The 22,225-nt window shown below is 39.6% G+C and overlaps 1 protein-coding gene across 3 annotated transcripts in view; it reads right to left on the bottom strand.

Moving 5' to 3' along the window:
- LEO1 (LEO1 homolog, Paf1/RNA polymerase II complex component) overlaps nucleotides 1–18,511 on the bottom strand; it is a 39,678-nt gene extending 21,167 nt beyond the window's left edge. The window contains exons 1-6 of one of the 3 annotated variants that reach the window (XM_042941999.1): nucleotides 18,404–18,511; nucleotides 8,776–9,531; nucleotides 5,898–6,002; nucleotides 2,971–3,065; nucleotides 1,602–1,747; nucleotides 493–577 (exon numbers count right to left, since the gene is read on the bottom strand). In XM_042941999.1, the coding sequence (XP_042797933.1) occupies nucleotides 493–577; nucleotides 1,602–1,747; nucleotides 2,971–3,065; nucleotides 5,898–6,002; nucleotides 8,776–9,531; nucleotides 18,404–18,461 (1,245 nt within the window). In that variant the 5' untranslated portion in view covers nucleotides 18,462–18,511. Of the gene's footprint in view, nucleotides 1–492; nucleotides 578–1,601; nucleotides 1,748–2,970; nucleotides 3,066–5,897; nucleotides 6,003–8,775; nucleotides 9,532–11,137; nucleotides 11,177–11,628; nucleotides 11,658–18,403 lie in introns of those variants that run through there. The other 2 variants (XM_042942000.1, XM_042942002.1) reach the window with 2 other exon arrangements.
- Nucleotides 18,512–22,225: the final 3,714 nt, after the last annotated feature.

Raw genomic sequence — 22,225 nt, 5'->3', positions numbered from 1 at the left:
TAGAGGCCCTCCGTGGAGAGACAAAGTATATCAAAGAGAAACATTAATAGGAACGTAGCATAATAAAAATCTCTCCTAGTAGTCAAAAGGGTAACCAGAAGGTATTAGTAATAAATTCTTTTTGTATATGATTTATTTATCCATAGATCAAAGAGCCTGAAGGACATCCTCCTGCAGGAAGTTGCTAGAACTTAACCCACAGTACATATGGAGGTAGTCATTCTAACCACCAAACCACAATGCTACTTACTTTGAAGGAAAAAGCTAATTAATTTAAGCATCAAAAACATACAAGAGTGAAAACAATGATGGAAAAGTGCCACCTTTACAGAGAAAAAGCTATATATTTCCTTCCTAAAAATATTCTGAAAAGACAATTTGTTTATGAAAAGAAAAACATAAATTATTCTGAAAAGCTCAAGTCTCAAGTGAATATCCCCAGGTTTTACTTTAGAAAAGGAAAAACTAAATGAGTAAAACATGGAAAAGTACCTTTAATTTTAACCTGGTTCGACCTTCTTCGTCTAGCATTTCCTCATCTTCAAATTCATCTTCGTAATACTGAGGATCAAAAGGTCTATAAATTGTTTTTAAAATAAAGTTATTAATTATATTTTATAAGGAACATTACAGCTATCTAATAACATCTCTATTAACATACTCCATTATACTAAAAATCATAATATAATGAAAAATCATAATGGTCAAATAAATATCTTCATGTTCAATTTCAAGGAAGTATTCAAATTACTGCCCCTTCTTGAAATTTGGTGCTAATACATACTGCTTGAAAAGCAAGGCTAAATATTCAAAATATTCTTTACTTTTATATGTCTTCCAAAGAACAGGGCATACCTGCTCTAGCTTTCTACATCATTTTACTAGGGAAAAAAAAATGAACCAAGCTTATATGTTACTTAGTGAATAATATCCATCAACACTGTTTAACTGTCCCAAACCATTAGTTTTTCTACACCCACAATGGCAGCTAAAGTGGACACGTTTAGTATCTCTAGCACATTCCACCACTCCCAATTTCAGCTTTTTCAGGGCTGCACTAGTTGAAAAACACCCAAAGGCTTGCAATCTCTATTAATTCATAAGAATGTATCAACTGCTAAAAACAATTACAAACATTAAAAGTCTCCTTTAACATCAGTCCATACTTTTTCTATCACCAGATATGCTTACTTTTTCAGAGACACATGATTGATATTCCATTTTGTGATTAGCCAACTAATGTAAAATCAGAAAAATATCAACATTCCACATATTTCTATCCAACATCTAGGAACGCCTTTTTTCTTGCTTTCTTTTCTTTTTTTTTTTTTAAGAAACGCTTTTAGGGGTGCCTGGGTGGCTCAGTCGGTTGAGCGTCCGACTTCAGCTCAGGTCATGATCTCACGGTCCGTGAGTTCAAGCCCCGCGTCGGGCTCTGGGCTGATGGCCCAGAGCCTGGGGCCTGCTTCCGATTTTCTGTGTCTCCCTCTCTCTCTGCCCCTCCCCCGTTCATGCTCTGTCTCTCTCTGTCTCAAAAATAAATAAACGTTAAAAATTTTTTTTTTTTTTTAAAAAGAAACACTTTTAACTGATCCCCTTACCTGGGCTCTACACTGAGAAAGTTGGGCAGTTTAACAAAATACAAGTCATTTCCTAAATCAGTGTTTACTTTGGGTATTTCTACTTCTATTCTGGTCTCAGGAATTGGCTCCTCCTCCTGTTGATCCTGAGGCAATCCATTTTCATCCTAGTAAAAGAAACAGAATTTTAGAGCTTGATAGAACCTTAGAAATGGTCTAGTCTAGCTCAACTTCCACACTTTAATGACTTAGGTAGACAAGAAGGATATTGGGGCTCTGGAGCTAAAACAGCCCTCAGTCCCCATCCCGACCCATCCAGCCCCCACCAAAAACCACAAGGGAAACAAGATCAGTTCAGAAGCATCAATGTAAGAAAAGATGTCTTAAAAAAAAAAAAACAAAAAAAAACCCTTTTGTGACAAATCTGTCTTCCACATATTCACCAACAAGAGTCACTCTTTCAATTAAAATGAGAGAAGATTATCAACAGTACACACTTCTTGGCATGAACAAGAAAGACATTTAAGTCAGTTTTTCCAGGGGTGCCTGGGTGGCTCAGTCGGTTAAGCGTCCGACTTCGGCTCAGGTCATGATCTCACGGTCTGTGAGTTCGAGCCCCGCGTCGGGCTCTGTGCTCAGAGCCTGGAGCCTGCTTCAGATTCTGTGTCTCCCTCTCTCTCTAACCCTCCCCTGTTCATGCTCTGTCTCTGTCTCAAAAATAAATAAACATTAAAAAAAATTTAAAAAAATAAATCAGTTTTTCCAGTCACAGATCGCTGCAGTCTCCTCTCTTACAGCATGGCACCAACCTCATGCCAGGCACGCACTTACTTTTTCTTTATATCCAGTTTCCCCCAGTGGTAACACTTTGTAAAAACTATATAGCAACCAGATTGACCTTGATATAATCAATACAGAACATTTCCATCATTACAAAGATTCATATCACCTTTTTATAGCTACATCCACTTTGTCCTTACCCTCATCCCTTCTAAATCTCAGGCAACCACTAAGCTCTTCTCCATTTCTGTAAGTTTGTCATTTCAAGAATACTATGTAAGTGGAATCATAGAGTGCGTAACTTTTTGGGGTTGGCTTTTTCTCACACTGCATACCCTGGACTTTCATCCAAGTTCTTGTGTGTATCAATACTTCAACCTTTTCATTGCTGAATGGCATTCCCGTAGATGAATGTACCAGGGTGGTTACTCCTACTCTCCTTTATAAACATGTGTTCCCTACATAACTAAGAAAGTCATCTGTTCATTGTACTTTTATATTGCAAAAGAGTTAGCAACTTCCTCTTCTTGGCATAAAAGAGATCCTTAATCTCTGAAACATTTACTTAGCCTTCAATAAGGGCACAGTTCACCCTGGCAATTTTACTTACAACAGGCTGTCCTGGAGTAGGTGGTTTATCTTCACCATCACTTCCTGAAGATATATCATCTGCACCTCCAAACAGATCCATGGTTCCACTGTTATCTGTAATATAGAGGGAAAATTCACAGTATTAATATACATTACAAAAGTTCTTCAAAGTTATCCCTTCCACATATTCCCAAGGTTTCTGGACCAGGCACCAGGAAACTACACAAACACAACTCTGAACCTGGCTCTCAAAGATGTGACCAGAGTACCTATGGAGGGGGAAGGGGGCAAATTCAGGGAAAGGCAAGGCTGTAGAGGAAACATTTATTTTCCCTTCATTTTCTGCAACCTGTTCTTCCATTTTCCTTTATTCTCCAGGAGCCCAAATGTCCTCCTACAGTCTAGATACTCACATTTGGGGCTCAAGCTCTCAATACAGGCCTATTCTCTACACAGTCCCTCAAGTTTTAAAAATGCAGGCCCCTGTCTATCCAGGCCCCTCTCATCAGAGGCAGAACTTCAGCTAAGTTTGGTAAAACAACAACAATGATCTGTAATAAGCCAATAAACAAAAGGTAGAGGAGGGGGTGAAAGAAAGATAGGAGGGTGGTCAGAAAGTAGACTGCTTGAAACTGAGATTATAGAGCAGTTACAATCATTGGCAATGATATAGTCTACAATAAAACCATGAGAGAGAGCTACTGAGACAAAGGGGAGAAAAAAATCCCTGAAAAAAAGGAGAGGCAACACACTAGAATGGCCCCAATCCAGAACATTGACAACACTAAATGCTGGCAAAAATGTGGAGCAACAGGAACTCTCAATCATTGTTCACAGGAATGCAAATGCGACAGCTACTTTAGAAGACAGCCTGGCAGTTTCTTAGAAAGCTAAACAAACTCTCACCATATGCTCTAACAATCATGCTCCTTGGTATTTACCCAAAGGAGTTGCAAACTTATGTCCACACTAAAACCTGCAAACAAATGTTTACAGCAGCTTTATTCATATTTGCCAAAACTTGGAAGTAACCAAGATGTCCTTCAGTAGGTGAATGGATAAACTGGTACATCCAAAGGAATATTACTCAGTCCTAAAAAAAAAAAAAGTAAGCGGTCAAGCCATAAAAGACATGGAGGAAATGCACATTACTAAGTAAAAGAAGCCAATCAGAAAAGGCTACGTTCTATATAACTCCAATTATATGACATTCTGGAAAAGGCAAAACTATGGAATCAATAAAAAGATCAGCAATTGCCAGACATTAGGTGCAAGGAGAGATGAATAGGTAGAACATGAGGGGTTTTAGGACAGTGAAACTAACTCCTCGATATGATACCATAATGATGGATACAGGTCACTCACATTTGTCCAAACACACAAAATGTACAACACCAAGAGTGAACTAGAGTGAACCGTAATATAAACTATGGGCTTTGGATAATGACGTATCAGTGTAGGTTCACCAATTGTAATACATGTACTGCTCTGGTGGGGGATGCTGATAATGAGGTAGATTATGCATGTGTGAGGGCAGGAGGTATGTGGGAAATCTCTGTATCTTCCCCCAATTCCAGAGTGAACCCTAAACTGCTCTAAAACACAAACAACTCTAAAAAAATAAAGCCATAATAATTAAAATTAAAAAAAAAAAAAAAAAAAAAAAAAGGAGAGGCAAGGAAGGTCCAGGTTCTGCCAAGTTCATCTGTATGATAAAATCAAAATGAAAATACCACCCAACTCATGTCCCTTCTGATTCATTTTCTTCCTAGTTCTTAACACCATCTGACATACTGTATGTTTAATTTACTTCGTGTCATTATCAGTCTCCCTAACCTACCCTGACCCTACCAGAATGTTGATCATTGCTACATTCCCAGCACTCAGAACAGTACTAGTACACAGATTCCCAATAAACAACTGAGCTAAATAAAAGAATGAATATATCGAATTCTGATACCAACCCTCTAAGACAGCTAGCATCATCTCCCTTTTACAGATCAGAAAACTGAAGGGTAGTAAATAACCGATTTGACCAAACTTCATACAGCTGAAAAGTGGAGCCACAGAGATTCTAACTTGGATCATCTGATTCCAAAGTCCAGGCACATAACCACTAGCTACAGATCCAAAGATCTTTAAGTAAATCCCACAACTTCCTGTTCTGCCAGCTCTCTCCTTTTCTCTCTAGTTGACCCTCTATTTGCTTTACTTATAGTGTTACTTACAATAATTTATATAAGCTATTTAACATTAATGCCTAATTACCATTAACACAATGGTTGTGTGTAATGAAACTATCAAATTTATGTTTGTGGAAACTTTTACACTAACATCTGTATTGTACAGCAATCTGCCATTTGAAACAGTCACCCATAGAGATGAACAGGCAGATCTTTTATCCTTTTAACAAACCTACCTTACCTAATCCTGGGTTTTTATGACTTCTTCATCTAACCCATAGCTTTAAAGAATCAAGTCCTTCTTGTGTTATTAACCTACTAAGGAATTAAGAACAAGTTGTCCTGAAACTATCAGTAGTCAAACTAAAGAAATGGACATTGCCTCCTCAATCAAAGCCTCAGCCTCCTAACAACAGATTTATCTAACTATAAATGAAGAAGCAGAGGGGTGGGGCTGGCTCTATCAGTAGAGCATGCGATGCTTGATCTCAGGGTCATGTGTTCAAGCCCCACGCTGGGCATAGAGCTTAGGTTAAAAAAAAAAAAGAAGAAAAAAGCAGCAACAGGTTCTTCTCCAACTGATTAAGCATAAATGATTTCTCATATCTGTACAACTTCCCTGTGTACACTAAGTGTATCCACACTCTTTTCCCATGGATCTTGCAGTCTGGGGTAAATGTCCAGAGTCAACAGTGCACTACAGTTAAATGAAGAAAGAGACAGAAATATATATATATATATGTAAAAGAAGTAACTGGAATACCTTTTGGTACCTCAGTGTCACTATCTGCTTCTGAATCAGAGGCAATTGCATTCTTGCGTTTCATCCGTAAAACTTCATCTTCACTGTCACTGCCCCTTGCAGATTCTGTAAGGGTAGAATTAGAAGTTCTGCATAATCACAGTCATATCTTAACTTTGAATTCTGTGCTTTAAAAGCAACACTGGGGGGGGCGCCTGGGTGGCGCAGTCGGTTAAGCGTCCGACTTCAGCCAGGTCACGATCTCACGGTCTGTGAGTTCGAGCCCCGCGTCAGGCTCTGGGCTGATGGCTCAGAGCCTGGAGCCTGTTTCCGATTCTGTGTCTCCCTCTCTCTCTGTCCCTCCCCCATTCATGCTCTGTCTCTCTCTGTCCCAAAAATAAATAAACGTTGAAAAAAAAAAAAAAAAATTTTAAAAGCAACACTGGGGATAAACAAACTGTGGTGTACCCATACAATGGAAAAGTACTCAGTAATAAATAAGAATGAACTACTGATACATGTAACAATTTAGATAAATCTCAAATGCATCATGCTAGGTTAAAGAAGTCTAAATTAAAGAAAAAAGGCTACATACTACATCTGATTCCATTTTACTAATGACATTCTCCCAAAGACAAAAGTGCAGTGAGAAAACAGATCAGTAATTGTCAGGGGACAGTGGTGGAGAAAGGATGTGACTACAAAAGGGACAGAATGAGGGAGTTTCTTAGGTTAACAGAACTGTTCTGCGTCCTGACTGTGGGATGGTTACACAAAGATATTTATGTGTTAACATTACTAGAACTGTACATACACATACAAACTGTAGTTAATTTAAAAATAAAATTAGGGGCGCCTGGGTGGCGCAGTCGGTTAAGCGTCCGACTTCAGCCAGGTCACGATCTCGCGGTCCGTGAGTTCGAGCCCCGCGTCAGGCTCTGGGCTGATGGCTCGGAGCCTGGAGCCTGTTTCCGATTCTGTGTCTCCCTCTCTCTCTGCCCCTCCCCCGTTCATGCTCTGTCTCTCTCTGTCCCAAAAATAAATAAAAAAAAAAAAAAAAAAACGTTGATAAAAATAAAATTAATTCAAGGAACATTATTTTCTATAAGCAGAAAAACCTGATAGAATGAAAAAAGTGGTACTGAAACTTATGACCAAATTTATATAGGACTCATTACAAAAAAAGAAAAACAGAGGTAAAAACATTGCAATCAATGGAAGAGACAAATACAGTTGAACATGGAGGTTAGGGACACTGGGCCCCCCCCCGCCCCCCCCCCCCACACACACACACACAACACACAGTCAAAAATCCACAAATAATGTCTGACTCCCCCAAAACAACTACTGACACCCTATTGTTGACTGGAAGCCTTCCTGACAACATAAACAGTTAACACACATTTGGTATGTTACTCTGTATTCTTACAACAAAGCTAGAAAAAAGAAAATATTAAGAAAATCATAAAATACATTTATAATAACGTACTATATTTAATGAAAAACTTGCATATAAGTAGACCCACAGAGTTCAAACCCATGTTGTTCAAGAGTCAACTGTATGTCACTATCTCTGGATGGTACAACTATTTCCCTAATTGCCAACTTCAAGAAAACCACGTCGATCTAGGTTAAGAGTTAAGCAGAATAACCAGCTATAAGATTCCCCACCATAACCCTAGCCTTAGGTTAGTCTGCTATTATTGGGGAAGTAATGCATGAACTTTAATGATTCTGCTACCAGTACAAATAACTCTACCCAAAACTAGTTATTGAATACTTATTGCAGTCCTGTAGTCTAGATAGACCTTTATCTATCTCTCGAAATTCTTTGGCCTCCTCCTAAATAATGCCAAAATGTGGTCTTGAATGCCATCCTGTGAATATGTATTAGAGGATTAAAGGCCCTCTCCCCCATATCTAAGCTAAGATGACAGGATCAATATGTGAGTATAATCAATCACCTATGGAAATGAAACAATCTAGGTATTACTTAAGAATTCTAACCTAACCAAGGTGACTTTTACAATGCAAAGAAACAAGATCTCCAAATTTCAATATTCTATATGAAGAATGTGTTAACTTGAGAAGAACAGTGTACATAACTATTATAGAAGGGAGTCAGTAGCCAAAGTTAGGCTATGTGTTTCCTGCAGCTTTAAGAAATAAGTATTCTAACCCAAGCACATCTCTCTAGAGGATGCATGTGTCAAGCTACTAAAGCTCACTGAGATCATCCAGCCACGTTTTCATCTTCTGGATGTTATACTCCCCAGGCAACCTCCTGATATTACCATTTGGTATCCAATGTCGATTTTCCCCAACAGCAAGTATACAATGACAAGAGAGAAATAACTGATCCTCTCAAAATCAATAATTTTGCAATTCAATGCTTATAAATTAGTTTCTTATACTATCAGTATAAGTGACTAGTTTGAATGAACTCCTTGGAGCCTAATTACCTCTGGATGATCAAATTTTGGATCTCAAAAACCTTGAGCTGGAGTATGAGATTTACAAGTCAGTACAACTACCCTATGGAGATTTTCAATGGCATTGCTTTTTTTCCCCAGGCAAATCTATTCTCACCTGAGGCATGCTTCTCAGTTACCCACAGAAATGGAACCAACTCCATTCATTACCTAGCTACTAAAGCACCATATATCTTTCCTGAAGACTGTCCTCTTTTTTTCTTGATCTATCATCAATTAACAAATGATGGTAGATAAAAATAAATGGATTATTAGGGGGAAAAATTTAAAGCAAAACGTACACTTAGAAAGGGTTGAAATGGAGGAACAGAAGAGAAAAACAGGTACTAAAGGTGGGCATGGATACTGTACCACTGCTGTATATGGACGCTTCTACTAAACCATTTTGGTTCTCATAAATGCATTACCTGATTTCTGGTCCTGTTCCTCTTCATCATCTGAATGCCTGTGTTCTTCATCTGAGGCCTGTGGCCTTTCATCATCAGAATTTTGCATTTTCTCCTCATCAGACATCTGTGGCCGTTCTTCATCATCAGAATTCTGTTTCTCGTCATCATTATCAGAAGCTGCTGGCCGTTCATCATCAGAATTAGCCTTCTCCTCTTCTGACAGTTGTCTCTCATCATCTGAAAGCTGAGGCCTGTCCTCATCATCTGTGTTTTGCATTTTCTCATCATCATCAGAATTCTGCAGCTTATCTTCATCAGATCCTTGTGCCCTCTCTTCATCATCGGAATTTTGTATCTTTTCTTCATCATCTGACTGGTCGCTTTTATCTTCTCTGTCCCATTTTTCATCATCTGAATGTGCTTTTTCAGAACCTTCTGCTTCTGAATGATGGCTCCCTCCATCTGATCTATGACCTTCATCTTCATCATCATTATGAGCTTCTGATCCACTGTGCTGATCTACATCTGAGGGGTCATTGTCTTCATGGTCAGAACGCTCAGAAGCTTCTGACCTATTGTCTGATCTTTCAGAGTGATTATCACTCCCACTGTGATGTGAAGCTCCCTCATCCTCACTGTCATCTCCAAACAGTTCCTTATTACTTGGCTTTCCTGAATCACCTCTTTCATCTTGCTCACTTTCACTTCCAGAGGCATTACTGCCAGAAGCAACATTCTCTTGATCAGAATCCGAGTCTGATCCAGAATCCGAATCTATGAGATCATATAAACACAGAATGATGTCAGTGAAAAAGGCAAGGTAAAGAGCACCAAAAGTCAATCCCAACATAAAAGGAATGAGAAAACATGTCAAAAACCATCAGAATCAATTTTCTCTCTACTCAGGAAACTAACCAAAAGCTGCAGCAACCAGGGGAATTCTTAACAAAAAAAACCAGGTGAACTCCAATAAAACTTTGTGATGTTTTAATTTATCCTGTTCCTCCACTCCAACCCCAACTCCCCAGCTCAATAATGCCTTAAAAATAGCCCAAATTTCTGGTACATGGACCACTACTAGAGGGAGCAGAAGGGACCTCATTCACAAAGAATCATGGTTGTTAGTTTTGATCTGCCTGGTGGATCACTGGACTGGCTCAAAGGGCTGACTTTATCTCACTTAGAAGTCTCTCAAAGGCAGCTACCTAGGAATGTTTACCAAAAACATTTACAGGCAAATGTATTAGTTGCCACTGCCTGGGATAATGGATAGTAGTTGTGGCAAGTAATTAACTAGGAAGCTTTGGGGCAAGTAATTAAGAGGAAAGGCTGGAGAATTACATCATTCAGAGAGTAAGGGCTTTTACAAGCTCTCACATATTCCTAGAGATCTGGAAGGCCACATACTTGCCCAGGGTTGTGCACATGCCCAGGAAAGAATTTAGAGGGTACTAAGCTCTCACTTCCAGTTGACCTTCAGGTTCTGTGCTTAAAGCAAAAGATGAAGGCAAAAACAGGTTGTAAACTGCCGGGTTGAGAGTTGAAAGCCTGCCCAACACAGAGACCCAACTGCAAAGACTGGGAGGTTTTTTTTTGTTTTGTCTTATTTTGTTTTTTTTTGTTGTTGTTGTTGTTTTGTTTTTGGTTCTAGGCATTTAAGGATATCTCTGTCTAATCACAAGCTGACCACTATGTTAAAGGGCAGAGATTTTAGTGGCCACACACAACAAAGATTGTGGGCTTTACTAAACTAGTTCAAAAGAATCACTAAACAATAACTACTGCAACAAACAGCAACAACAAATCCTGAGGAAGGGAGAGAATTTGATTTCCTGAGTTACCACATTATAATACTCAAAATGACAAGTTATCAACAAAAAAACTATAAAGAAATACAAAGAACCAAGGAAGTATGACCCATATGTATGAAAAAAGGCTAGAAACTATCCCAGAAGAAGCCCAGACAATGAAAATGATGTTTTACCAAATAGAAAATATCAATAAAGAGATTTTTTTTAAAACATATTATTTAAAAAGAGCCAAAAAGAAATTCTGGAGTTGAAAAATACAATAAATGAAGTGAAAATTCATTAGGGAGCTAAAGAACAGATGTAAGCAGGAAGTAGGCAGAATCAGTAAACTTTAGAAGTCAATGAAGATTAAGTGAGGAACAGAAGAGAAAAAAATTAAGAAAAATAAAATCTAAAAGATTTGTGGGATACCATCAAGTGTACCAACATATACATAATGGGAGTCCCAGAAGAAGAAAGGGCAGAAAGATTATTTGAAGAAATAATGGTCAAACACATCCCAAATGTGATCAAAGACATTCAAGAAACTTAGTGAATGCCAAATAGGATAAAATTAAAGAGATCCACACCTACACACGGCATTATCAAACAGTTAAAGACAAAGGCAAAAAAAAAAAAAAAAAGAATGCTGAAAGCAGCAAGAGAAGCAATTTGTTCCACACAAGGAATTCTCGATAACAATGATTTCTTGTCAGAAACCATGGAAACGAGAAGGCAGTGGGTTAACATATCCAAAACACTGGAACAAAGACTGTCAACCAAGAATTATATTCCCAGCAAAACTAGACTTCAGAATGAAAGCGTGACAGAAGTGACAGAAGAAAAAAATACAGAAATCAGACTTCTTCAAAAAGAAAAACTTCTATACAAAAGACATTATCAAGAAACTGAAAAAACAACAAAAAGAATAGGACAAAATATTTGCAAACCATGTATCTGCTAAGTGTCTAGTACCCAGACATCCAGATACATAAACAATGTTTACTACTCAACAAAAAGACTACACAATTAAAAAGTGGACAAAGGACGTGAAATGACATTTGTCCAAAGTCATACATACCAATGGCCAATGAGCACATGAGAAGTCTATTCCACATCATTAGCCATTAGGAAATGCAAATTGAATTCACAATGAGATATCACTTGACACCAACAGAGATGGCTACATTAAAAAAAAAGAAAAATGTACAATAAGTGTTACTGAGGATGTGAAAAAAAAAATGAAACCCTCGAACATTGCTGGTAGTAATGTAAAATGGTCTGGTCCTTCTGGAAAATGGTGTAATTCCTCAAAAGTTAAACACAGAATTACCATATGACTCGGCAATTCCACCCCTATGTATACACTCAAAAGAATTGAAAACAGGCATTCAAATACTTGTACACAAATGTTCATAGCAGGGGCACCTGGGTGGCTCAGTCAATAAGTGCCTGACTTCAGGTCAGGTCATGATCACATGGTTTGTGAGTTTGAGTGCCGCATCATCCGGCCCTGCACCAACAGCTGAGCCTAGAGCCTGCTTTGGCTCTTCTGCCCCCTCTCCCTATCCCTCCCCAACTTGTGCACTTGCTCGCTCCTTCTCAAAAATAAATAAATAAACTTAAATACAGTTCATAGCAGCACTACTCAAACAGCCAAAAGATGGAAACATTGTAAATGTGCTAAATACCCAATTGCTCACTTTGAAACCATTAATTTTAGAGGCACCTGGCTGGTTCAGTCAGTTAAGCATCTGACTTAGGTTCGGGTCATGGTCTAACAGTTCATGAGTTCGAGCCCCACATCAAACTCTTTGGATCCTCTGTACCCCTCTGTCTCTCTGCCCCTCCCCCACCTGCACTCTCCCTCTGTCTCTCAAAATAAATAAACTTTAAAAAAAATTTAAAAAATGGTTAATTTTATATGAATTTCACATCAATAAAAAACAAACTGGCAAAACTGAGACATTCCCAGACAAAAACAGAGTTTACTGCTAGTAGGCCTGCCTCCTAAACGAAGCCTGTCCAGCTTAAATGAAATGACAGCAGTTTGAATCCACGTGAGGAAATAAAGAATAAGGAAACTAAATAGGTAATTATAAAAGTTAACATCAATGTATTTCTAGGAACTCCTTTCTTGATTAAATTTCAAACACAGTAACATAAAACAGTAATTATAAAACCACATCACTGGGAAGTCAATGTATAAAGATGTAATTTGTGACAATAACAACAAAGGCAAGAGAGGATGAACTATGTAGAAAAAAATGTTCCTGTACTGCTAAAATTAAGTTGATATTAATCCAAACTAGATTATTATAATTCAAGATGTTAACTGTAATCACCAGAGTAACCGCTAAGAAAAAAACTAAAAACTATACAGAAAATAAACAAGAAGGAATAGTACCCTAAAAGAAAATCAGTCTTAAAAAAAATAGACTGGGCGCCTGGGCGGCTCAGTCAGGTAAGCCTCCAATCTTGATTTTGGCTCAGGTCATGGTCTCACAGTTTCTGGGACTGAGCCCCACATCAGGCTCTACACTGATGGCGTGGAGCCTGCTTTGGATCCTCTGTCTCCCTCTCTCTGCCCCTCCCTCCCCTCTCAAAATAAATAAATAAAAACTTTAAAAAAGGGGGGGGGAGAGCAATATACAAATTGAGGAACAAAAAAAGGTATGACATATAGAAAACAAATAGCAAAATGGCAAAAGTGCTTCCTTATCAATAATTATTTTAAACAGAAATGATTAACTTCTCCAATGAAAAGGCAGGAATTGGCAAAATGAATTTCTATTTAATTTTTTACTTTTTTGCAAATTATCTGCAAGAGTCTCACTTTATTATTTTTTTTAATATGAAATTTATTATCAAATTGGTTTCTATACAACACCCAGTGCTCATCCCAACAGGTGCCCTCCTCAATGCCCATCACCCACTTTCCCCTCCCTCCCACCCACCGCCCCATCAACCCTCAGTTTATTCTCAGTTTTTAAGAGTCTCTTATGGTTTGCCTCCTTCCCTCTCTGTAACTTTTCCCCCTCCCCCTCCCCCACGGTCTTCTGTTAAGTTTCTCAGGATCCACATAAGAGTGAAAACATATGGTATCTGTCTTTCTCTGTATGACTTATTTCACTTAGCATAACACTCTCCAGTTCCATCCACGTTGCTACAAAAGGCCGTATTTCATTCTTTCTCATTGACAAGTAGTATTCCATCGTATATATAAACCACATCTTCTTTATCCATTCATCAGTTGATGGACATTTAGGCTCTTTCCATAATTCAGCTATGGTTGAAAGTGCTGCTATAAACATTGGGGTACAAGTGCCCCTATGCATCGGCAACCGCATACCCAAATAGGTTGAAAGTGAAAGGATGGAAAAAGACACTCCATGTAAATAGTAACGAAAAGAGAGCTATAGTGGTTATACTAATATTAAACAAAATAAATCTTAAGACAAAATTGTTACAAGATAAAAAAGGACATTATGAAATAAAAGGGCCCATCTGACATGAAGATATAATAGTTGTAAACATATATGCACCTAAAAACAAAAACTGACAGAACTGAAGGGAGAAATAGTCCAAAAATAACAGTTGGAAACTTCAATAGTCCACTTACAATAACAGCCAGAACTAGGCAGAAGATCAATGAGGAAACAGAGAACTTAAATAATACTATAAACCAACCACACATATAGACATCAATAGAACACTCCACTACCATCATTCTTTCCAAGTGCACACTGAACATTTTCCAGGTTAGAGCATATGTTACGATCCAAAACAAATTTCAGTACATTTAAGAAGGTTGGAAACATGTGAAGTATCTTTACTGACAACAATGGAATGAAAATGAATTCAGTAACAGAGGCAAATCTCGAAAATTCACAAGTGGATATTAAACAATGCACTCAATCACGGGCTCAAAGAAGAAATCACAAAGCAAATTACAAGTATTTTCCGATGAATGAAAATGAAAATACAGGATGCCAAAAGGTAAGGGATGTAGAGAAAGCAGTGCTGAAAGGGAAATCTGTAGCTGTAAACACCTACATTAAAAAAAGAGAAATCTCGGGGCATCTGGGTGGCTCAAACATCCAATTTGGGCTCAGGTCATGATCTCGCAGTTCATGAGTTTGAGCCCCACACTGGGTTCTGTGCTGACAGCTCAGAGCTTGGAGCCTGCTTCAGATTCTGTGTCTCCCTCTCTCTCTCTCTGTCCCTCCCCTGCTCATACTCTGTCTCTCTCTCTCTCTCAGAAATAAACATTTTTTAAAAAATTAAAAAAAAAAAAAAAAGAGAAATCTCAGGGGAGCCTGGCTGGCTCAGTAGGTAGAGTGTCTGAATCTTGATCTCAAAGTCATGAGTTCAAGCCCCATGATGGGCATAGAGCTTACTGGGGAAAAAATAAATAAATCCAACAGGGGCACCTGGGTGGCTCATTTAGTTGAGCGTCCGACTTTGGCTCAGGTCATGATCTCACAGTTTGTGAGTTTGAGCCCCACATTGGGCTCTGTGCTGACAGCTCAGAACCTGGAGCCTGCTGCGGATTCTGTGTCTCCCTTTCTCTCTACCCCTTCCCCGCTCACACTCTATCTCTGTCTCAAAAATAAATAAATATTAAAAAAAATTAAAAAAAAACAAAACAAAACCAACAAACACCCAGGACCAGAAGATGGCTTCACTCATGAATCCTATCAAATGTTTAAAGAATTAATGCTTATTCTTCTCAAACTCTTTGAAGCAAAGGGAACAGTTCCTAATCCATTCTATGAGGCCAGCATTATCCTGATACCAAAACCAAAGATGTCATGAATAAAGAAAACTACAGACCAATAAGCCTTATGAATACAAATGCAAAAATACTAAACAAAATACTAGCAAACTGAACCCAACAGCATATTAAAAGGATATGACAAAGTGGGAGCTATCCTAGGAATAAATGGTGGTTCAAGATTATTGTGACCATATTAACCAATTAAAGCAAAGTAAGCATTTTTTTTTTTTTTTTTTTTTTAATTTTAGAGAGAAAGAAGGAGCAAGCCCAAGCAGGGGAAAGACCGGCAGAAGGAGAGAAGGGGAGAGAGCGGGGGAGAGAGCGGGAGAGAGAGGGAGGGGAAGGGAGGGGAAGGGAGGGGAAGGGAGGGGAAGGGAGGGGAAAGGGGGGGAGGGGGAGAGAGGGGGGGAGAGAGGGGGGAGAGAGGGAGGGAGGGGGGGGAGAGGGGGAGAGAGAGAGAGAGAGAGAGAGAGAGAGAGAGAGAATATCTTAAGCAGGCTCAGCACAGAGCCCAACATAGGGCTTAATCCCACAACCCTGGGATCATGACCTGAGCAGAAATCAAGAGTCAGATGCTCAACCAACTAAGCCACCCAGGCACCCCAAGAAAAGTGAGCATTTTTAAAAAATGTTTGTTTATTTTTGAGAGAGAGCACAGGCGAGGGAGAGGCAGAAAGGCAGAGAGACAGAGAGAAGGAGACGGAGAATCCAAAGCAGGCTCCAGGCCCTGAGCTGTGAGCACAGAGCCCTATGTGGGGCTAGAACCAACACACCATGAGATCATGACCTAAGCCAAAGTCAGATGCTTAACCAACTGAGCCACCCAGGTGCCCCCAAAAGTGAGCATTTTAATTGATGGAGAAAAGACATTTGACAAAATCCAACACCCTTTCATGATAAAACTACTCAACAAACTAGGGATAAAAGGGAATTTTCTCAACCTGAAAAAGGGCATCTACAAAAACCCACAGCTAATATATGTAATTGTGATGGCACGGATGCTTTCTCCCTAAGATCAAGAACAAGACTAGCATATCCATTCTCACCACTTGGATACAACATTGTACAGAAAGTTGTAGCTGCGGCAATTAGGCAAGAAAAAGAAATAAAAACATCCAAATTGCAAAAGAGGTAAAACTATCCCTATTTGCACATGACAAGATCTCTTATGTAGAAAATCCTAAAGAATGCACGCACAAAAAACCAATTACAGCTAGTACAGTCAGCAAGGTTGCAAGATAGAGGATACACATACAAAAATCAGTTATATTTCTATACACTAGCAATGAACAATTCAAAAATGAAATTAAGATAACAACTTCACCTGAGATAGTATTCAAAAGACTAGAATACTTAGGAGTAAATTGAACTCAGGAGGTGCAAGATTTTTACAATTAAAGCTACAAAACACTGTTGAAAGAAATAAGACACCTGACGCAATTATACATAAAAGAAATATGTTGAGCCTAGGTAGAGATTTTACTCATTGTTACAGCAAGATATTTGTCAGGTGTAGTTATTTTCCACAACTGTCTTACTAATGAAATATGCTAGGCTTAACAGGAATTGCCCTGTCACATCCATACTACCTTCAAGACCAAAAGCAATCTTCAAGGACAGATTTGTAAGTCAATCCTACAGCGTCCTATTATCTAACCGTAACATGGAAGAAAGCAGCAACAGACTCACACAAAATTAAAACACGAAGCCCAGAAAAGCAACCATCTCCACACATCACTTCTCCATACACTGGGTTAGCAACAGGAAAGCAATGCAGGGTACATCTTACTAAACTATTGTTTCTTTCTATCCAACTACTTATCAAATATGTATTAAGCATTCACATAAGCCTACGGGCGGGGAGACAACCTTTTCATCATTCTGTCCCTGACACCCACCGAAGTAGCTAGAACATAATAGGGGATCAATAAATACTTATTGAATGAATGAACAACTTCATGACAGTGAGTCATGGGAAAGTTCACATAGAACTGTGCCTTGAAAGGTAAATGGGATACAGACAAGTAAAAATAAGGGGGAAAAGAAAACACCAGCAAAGGTAATGGAACAAGAGTTAGTATACAGGACTCTGTATTTCCAGACTCATCCCAACTGGAACCTCCTGAATACCCATCTCAGTGGAGCCGTCACACTAGATTTCCACCTGGTGCTCACTTCACTACACTCTAAAAAATATAAATAAACTGGAGTTAGAGAAAAAAAGAACCACAACAATAATGCATTTTGCTAAGGAAAAAAAGCAGATAACGTTACTTTGAGCCTGGGGGCTTTCAAGAATTCTGAACTTGGTCTTGGGGCCCTTGTCACTTCAAATAACTCCTATTCATATTTCAAACTCAAACATCCACAGTCCTTGTGCCAGAAGTACTTCCATGCACCACTAATCATTCATTTAATCAACAAGTCCTTTCTCCTCTCCAAACACAGATCCCATATGCTCTCCATCTAATACCATAGACTCAAGAAATTCCAGTTTCTGCACACGTTCTCACAAGACACATCGTCTCCGGTGCATAACGCCTATGTAAAGCCCTACCCCTGTATCCTGCCAGTACTCCTCACCCAGACATCTCAAACTCCGCATCACGCCACTCTGATTTCAATCAAGAGGGCTTTCTGAGCCCCTCTGCAAATTCGTCCATCTCATACCCATATTCCCGAGCACCTACTATCCATTCATTCACAAACAGATCTTACTCTGCGCTCACTTGTGCAAAACAGGACAGAGCAGGACCCCCAGGTTCTTACCCGGGCCGCGCAGGCTCTCCTGCGCCGCCACCTCTGCCCCGCGTCTTCACCCCACCGGCTCCCAAGCACCGCATGGTCCAAGGACACCAAGAACCCCGAGCCTCACACTCCGTGTTCGTCTCTCCGATTCCCGCCCAGGGAGGCTGGTACCGCCAGGAGTGCAGGGGGCGCTGAGGCAGGCGTGGAGGAAGCGCCACCACTGGTCCGTAGCGCCTCAGGGTTCGCAGACCCGGAACCGTACCGCCTTCGGGCTCCTTCAGCAGAAGCCCCTACACGCACCGCTCCCCTGAAGCCCAACCGACCCCACCTTTACGCTCAGCATCGCTATCAGCGTCGCTCCCGAAGAGATCCTCCATATCCGCCATTGACCCACACGTCCGCCACTGCCTCGGCTGGGGGCGCCTCCGCGGCTGTCTTTACGGCAAGGAACCAACGAAACGCGACAGTGTCGCAAAGATTCACTGAAAGCCTCCTTTCCTTCTGTGACCTGGTATTTGCCTGCTCATTGACTCTACCAGGTCCACTGTGAGCATAAGTCCCGCCCTTTAGTCGATATCCGTTCCTATTTGCGAGCACTCTCACCGAGGGTGGGGCGTCTCCCGTCTGGGTGTCCGCGGCGTGGGCGGTTCTTGAGTCGCTGGGCGGAAGGGCCTAGACCGAGTTAAACCTGCCACGAATCAGGCCTGAAGTCCTTTGTTTCAAATTGACGAGCGGTTCCCAAATTGTTGAGAACTCCATAGAGCATTTCGTGTAGGTTATATCTGTTGCTATTTAACGTATTAGTAATTAAAGCAATTGAATTCAAATATTAAATTTAAATTCAAAATGTGTAAATAACAAACAGGTTAACATAAATAGTATTTTAAAATTTTAAATGACTAATCTTTTCAAAACCAAAAAATTGGAAGAGTGGAATTGTTTTACAGTTTTGAAAAGATCTTTAATGTCTGGCTTAGAAGACAGCTTAATTCTCATACCTGCTTCTACATTCAGTCTACTGAGAAATGTTTCGGTTGAAGGCATGTGAAGAAAATCTAGCCTCATACAGACAGGACCTCTCAGACCCCTTGAAAGGGTCTTCTTCAGACCGCTTTTTGACAACTACAGTTTCAGAGCAGTGTATCTCAAACAAATTTTACATCCTAACCCACTATACACTTACTGTATAAAATGAAATATTTCACAAAACAATACTTCTTTACCACTAAGATGCTGCCTGAGATTTCCTACTCTCCTTTATTCTATTTCAGCTTTTGTTTTGTTTTGGTTTTAATGCCAGCAAGCAGTGAACCCACTAAATTGCTTTCATGATTTACTAGTGGATTACAGCATGCAACTGGAAAAACACTATTCAGAGGGTTCCACTGTGTTCGTTTTGCGGACAAAATGTTTTATTTTGGTAGGAAATGTGGCTATAATTGTACATTATAAAATCAGACAGTAAGAATTTTCATAATAGGTTACTGCTAGGTAAACCCTCTTGCTTCACTGAAGCTTAAAGAAAGAACTGACTTGAATATGTTACAGACTAGGTCTTCTTTTAGAAAGCTTATATTTTGGTTTTTTAAAAAAATGTACATCTTGTGCTAAATTATTACCTGATTTAGTTCAGATAAGGGTTTTGTCTCATATAAGGGTTTTGATCTTGGACAAGCAATATGGATTTTTAATTTGGAGATTATATGTTTTTGTTGCAGATAAGAGTGCCTGACAGGGTTCAAATGGATATGGTATCAATTCTAGAGCTGTTGTGTTTAAAATGGAAAGTGTAAGACTAGGTAGACGGAATCACTTTATAAGTATTCGATTTGTGATTCATTTTCATTCAGAGTACTATCTTTGAAAAGTGCACTTATTCAGTCTTGAATTACAGCGCCTATATTTGTGACTAATAGACTTTGTGTTGATTTCATTTGAATAAAAATGCAAAACAAATTACTTCTGGTTTTTTACTTTTTTTGTTTTTGTTCTACTTTATACTGATCATTGTTCTATTCATTGCCTTTCCTCATACAAAATACAATACAGTCAACTAGATTTCAGCCAAATCAATCACAATCATTGATGTACTGCTTGCCTGAGGTTACACCCAGGTCACTTTCATTGATATTTAGAGTATTTAAGATCATCTTTTCACTTCAGAGAAGTTCGTCCTATTGGGTTTGTGTTTTCAAAACATTTTTTTTTTTTTTTACTTTATTTAGTTATTTTGAGAGAGAGAGCATGCTCACATGTGTGGGGGAGGGGCAGAGAGAGGGAGAGAGAGAATCCTAAGCAGGCTCTGCAGTGTCAGTGTGAGCCTGACATGGGGCTCAAACCCATGAACCATGAGATCATTACCTGAGCCGAAATCAAGAGTCAGATGCTTAACCAACTGAACCACCCAGGTGTCCCTGTGTTTCATTCATTTAATTTTGAGTGTTAAGATTATTTCTTGATTTGCTCACAGGGATGGGGAATTTTATCTATCAAATGTGTGATTAAATAAAACAACTACAGAGCAGCTTTACCTTGTTACCAAATTTTTGAGAGGTTGTCTCTTTTTCCCCATTTTCTGCCTTCATAAGGTGAAGATAGATCCTCAGAATTGTGACCTTTGATACACCCACAATATCTCCAGAGAGGTTCAACTAGACTGATTATATAACACAGCACAATTACTGTATTATTACAAGTATTTTTACAAAATAACAAGAATACCTTTAAGATTTTTAAACTCTATGTTCACATCAACTTGAAACAGTATAAGAGAAAGAGAGGGAGAGAAGCCTAGGAGCACAAGCAGCAGTGAGGGAGGGGCAGAGGGAGAGGAAGAAAGAATCTTTTTTTTTTTTTTTTAATGTTTTATTATTTTTGAGAGAGCAAGAGCTAGAGGCAGAGAGAGGGAGACAGAGGATCCCAAGCCGGCTTCGCACCGACAGCCGAGAGCCCAGTGTGGGGCTCAAACTCACGAACCTGAGTCGAAGTCAGTTAACCAACAGCCACCCAGGTGCCCCCTCTTTTTGTAATGTTCATTTAGTTAGTTTGAGAGAGAGAGAGAGCAAGCAGGGGAGAGGCAGAGAGAGGGAGACAGAAAATCCCATCATGGGCTCAATCCCATGAACTATGAAATCATGACCTGAGTCAGAGGCTTAACTGACTGAGCCACCCAGATGCGTTATGGGGAGAGAGAATCTTAAGCAGTCTTCATGCCCAGCACGCAGCCAGAGAGGGGCTTGATCTTAGAGTCTGGAAGCTTAACCAACTGAGCCACCCAGGTGCCCCAGAGCTAACCTTTAAAAGGAACAGGCTGGTGGGGCACCTGAGTGGCTCAGTCCATTAAGCGTCCGACTTGGGCTCAGACCATGATCTCATGGTTTGTGAGTTCAAGCCCGGTGTCAGGCTCTGTGCTGAGCGCTCAGAGCCTGGAGCCTGCTTCAGATTCTGTGTCTCCCTTTCTCTCTCTGCCCCTGTCTCACTCATGCTCTGTCTCTCTCTCAAGAATAAATAAACATTAGAAATAAATAAAATAAAAAGAACCATTTGGTGTGAACTAGAGAGGAAGAGAGAAGTCCTGCAGTTTCTGTCCCTAGCCATAAGTCAACAATGGGGCAGCTCATTTCTTGGAAGCTATGGAGCACTCACTCATAGTCTGCCTTTATTAGATTCTTTGCTGAATTGGATCTCTGCAATGGGTGGTATAGGGATATAAAAATAATAGCAAACATGGTTTATGCAACGTGTGTGTGTGTGTATACACGAGTTTGAGGGAAAATAGTGTAAAACATCTGAAGAATTTAAGTTTCAGAATTATAAACTATATACAGGTCCTGAAGAATGGAAAGCCAGAAAATGACCAACATGAATGGCAGTCTGTCAGGAAAGGTTTCTTAGTACTATGTTCTGAATGTCTGTGTCCCCTCAAAATTCATACTGAAATCCCAATGCCAAAGTAATGATACTAGAAGGCGGGAAGTTGGGAAGTGATTAGGTCATGAGGGTGGAGCCCACACGAATAGAATTCAAATTCTTATAAAAGAGACATTACAGAACTCCCTAGCCCTTTCCAACATGGGAGGACACAGCAAGAAAGTCCTGGCTGTGAACCAGGAGGAAGGAAGAGGACCCTTACCAGAATGCTGTCATCCTG

Source organism: Panthera leo, chromosome B3 (assembly GCF_018350215.1).
Source record: "Panthera leo isolate Ple1 chromosome B3, P.leo_Ple1_pat1.1, whole genome shotgun sequence".
NCBI classification, from domain to species: domain Eukaryota; kingdom Metazoa; phylum Chordata; class Mammalia; order Carnivora; family Felidae; genus Panthera; species Panthera leo.
The sequence above is the reverse complement of the archived record's forward strand: the minus strand, read 5'-3'. Positions and strand labels throughout refer to the sequence as shown.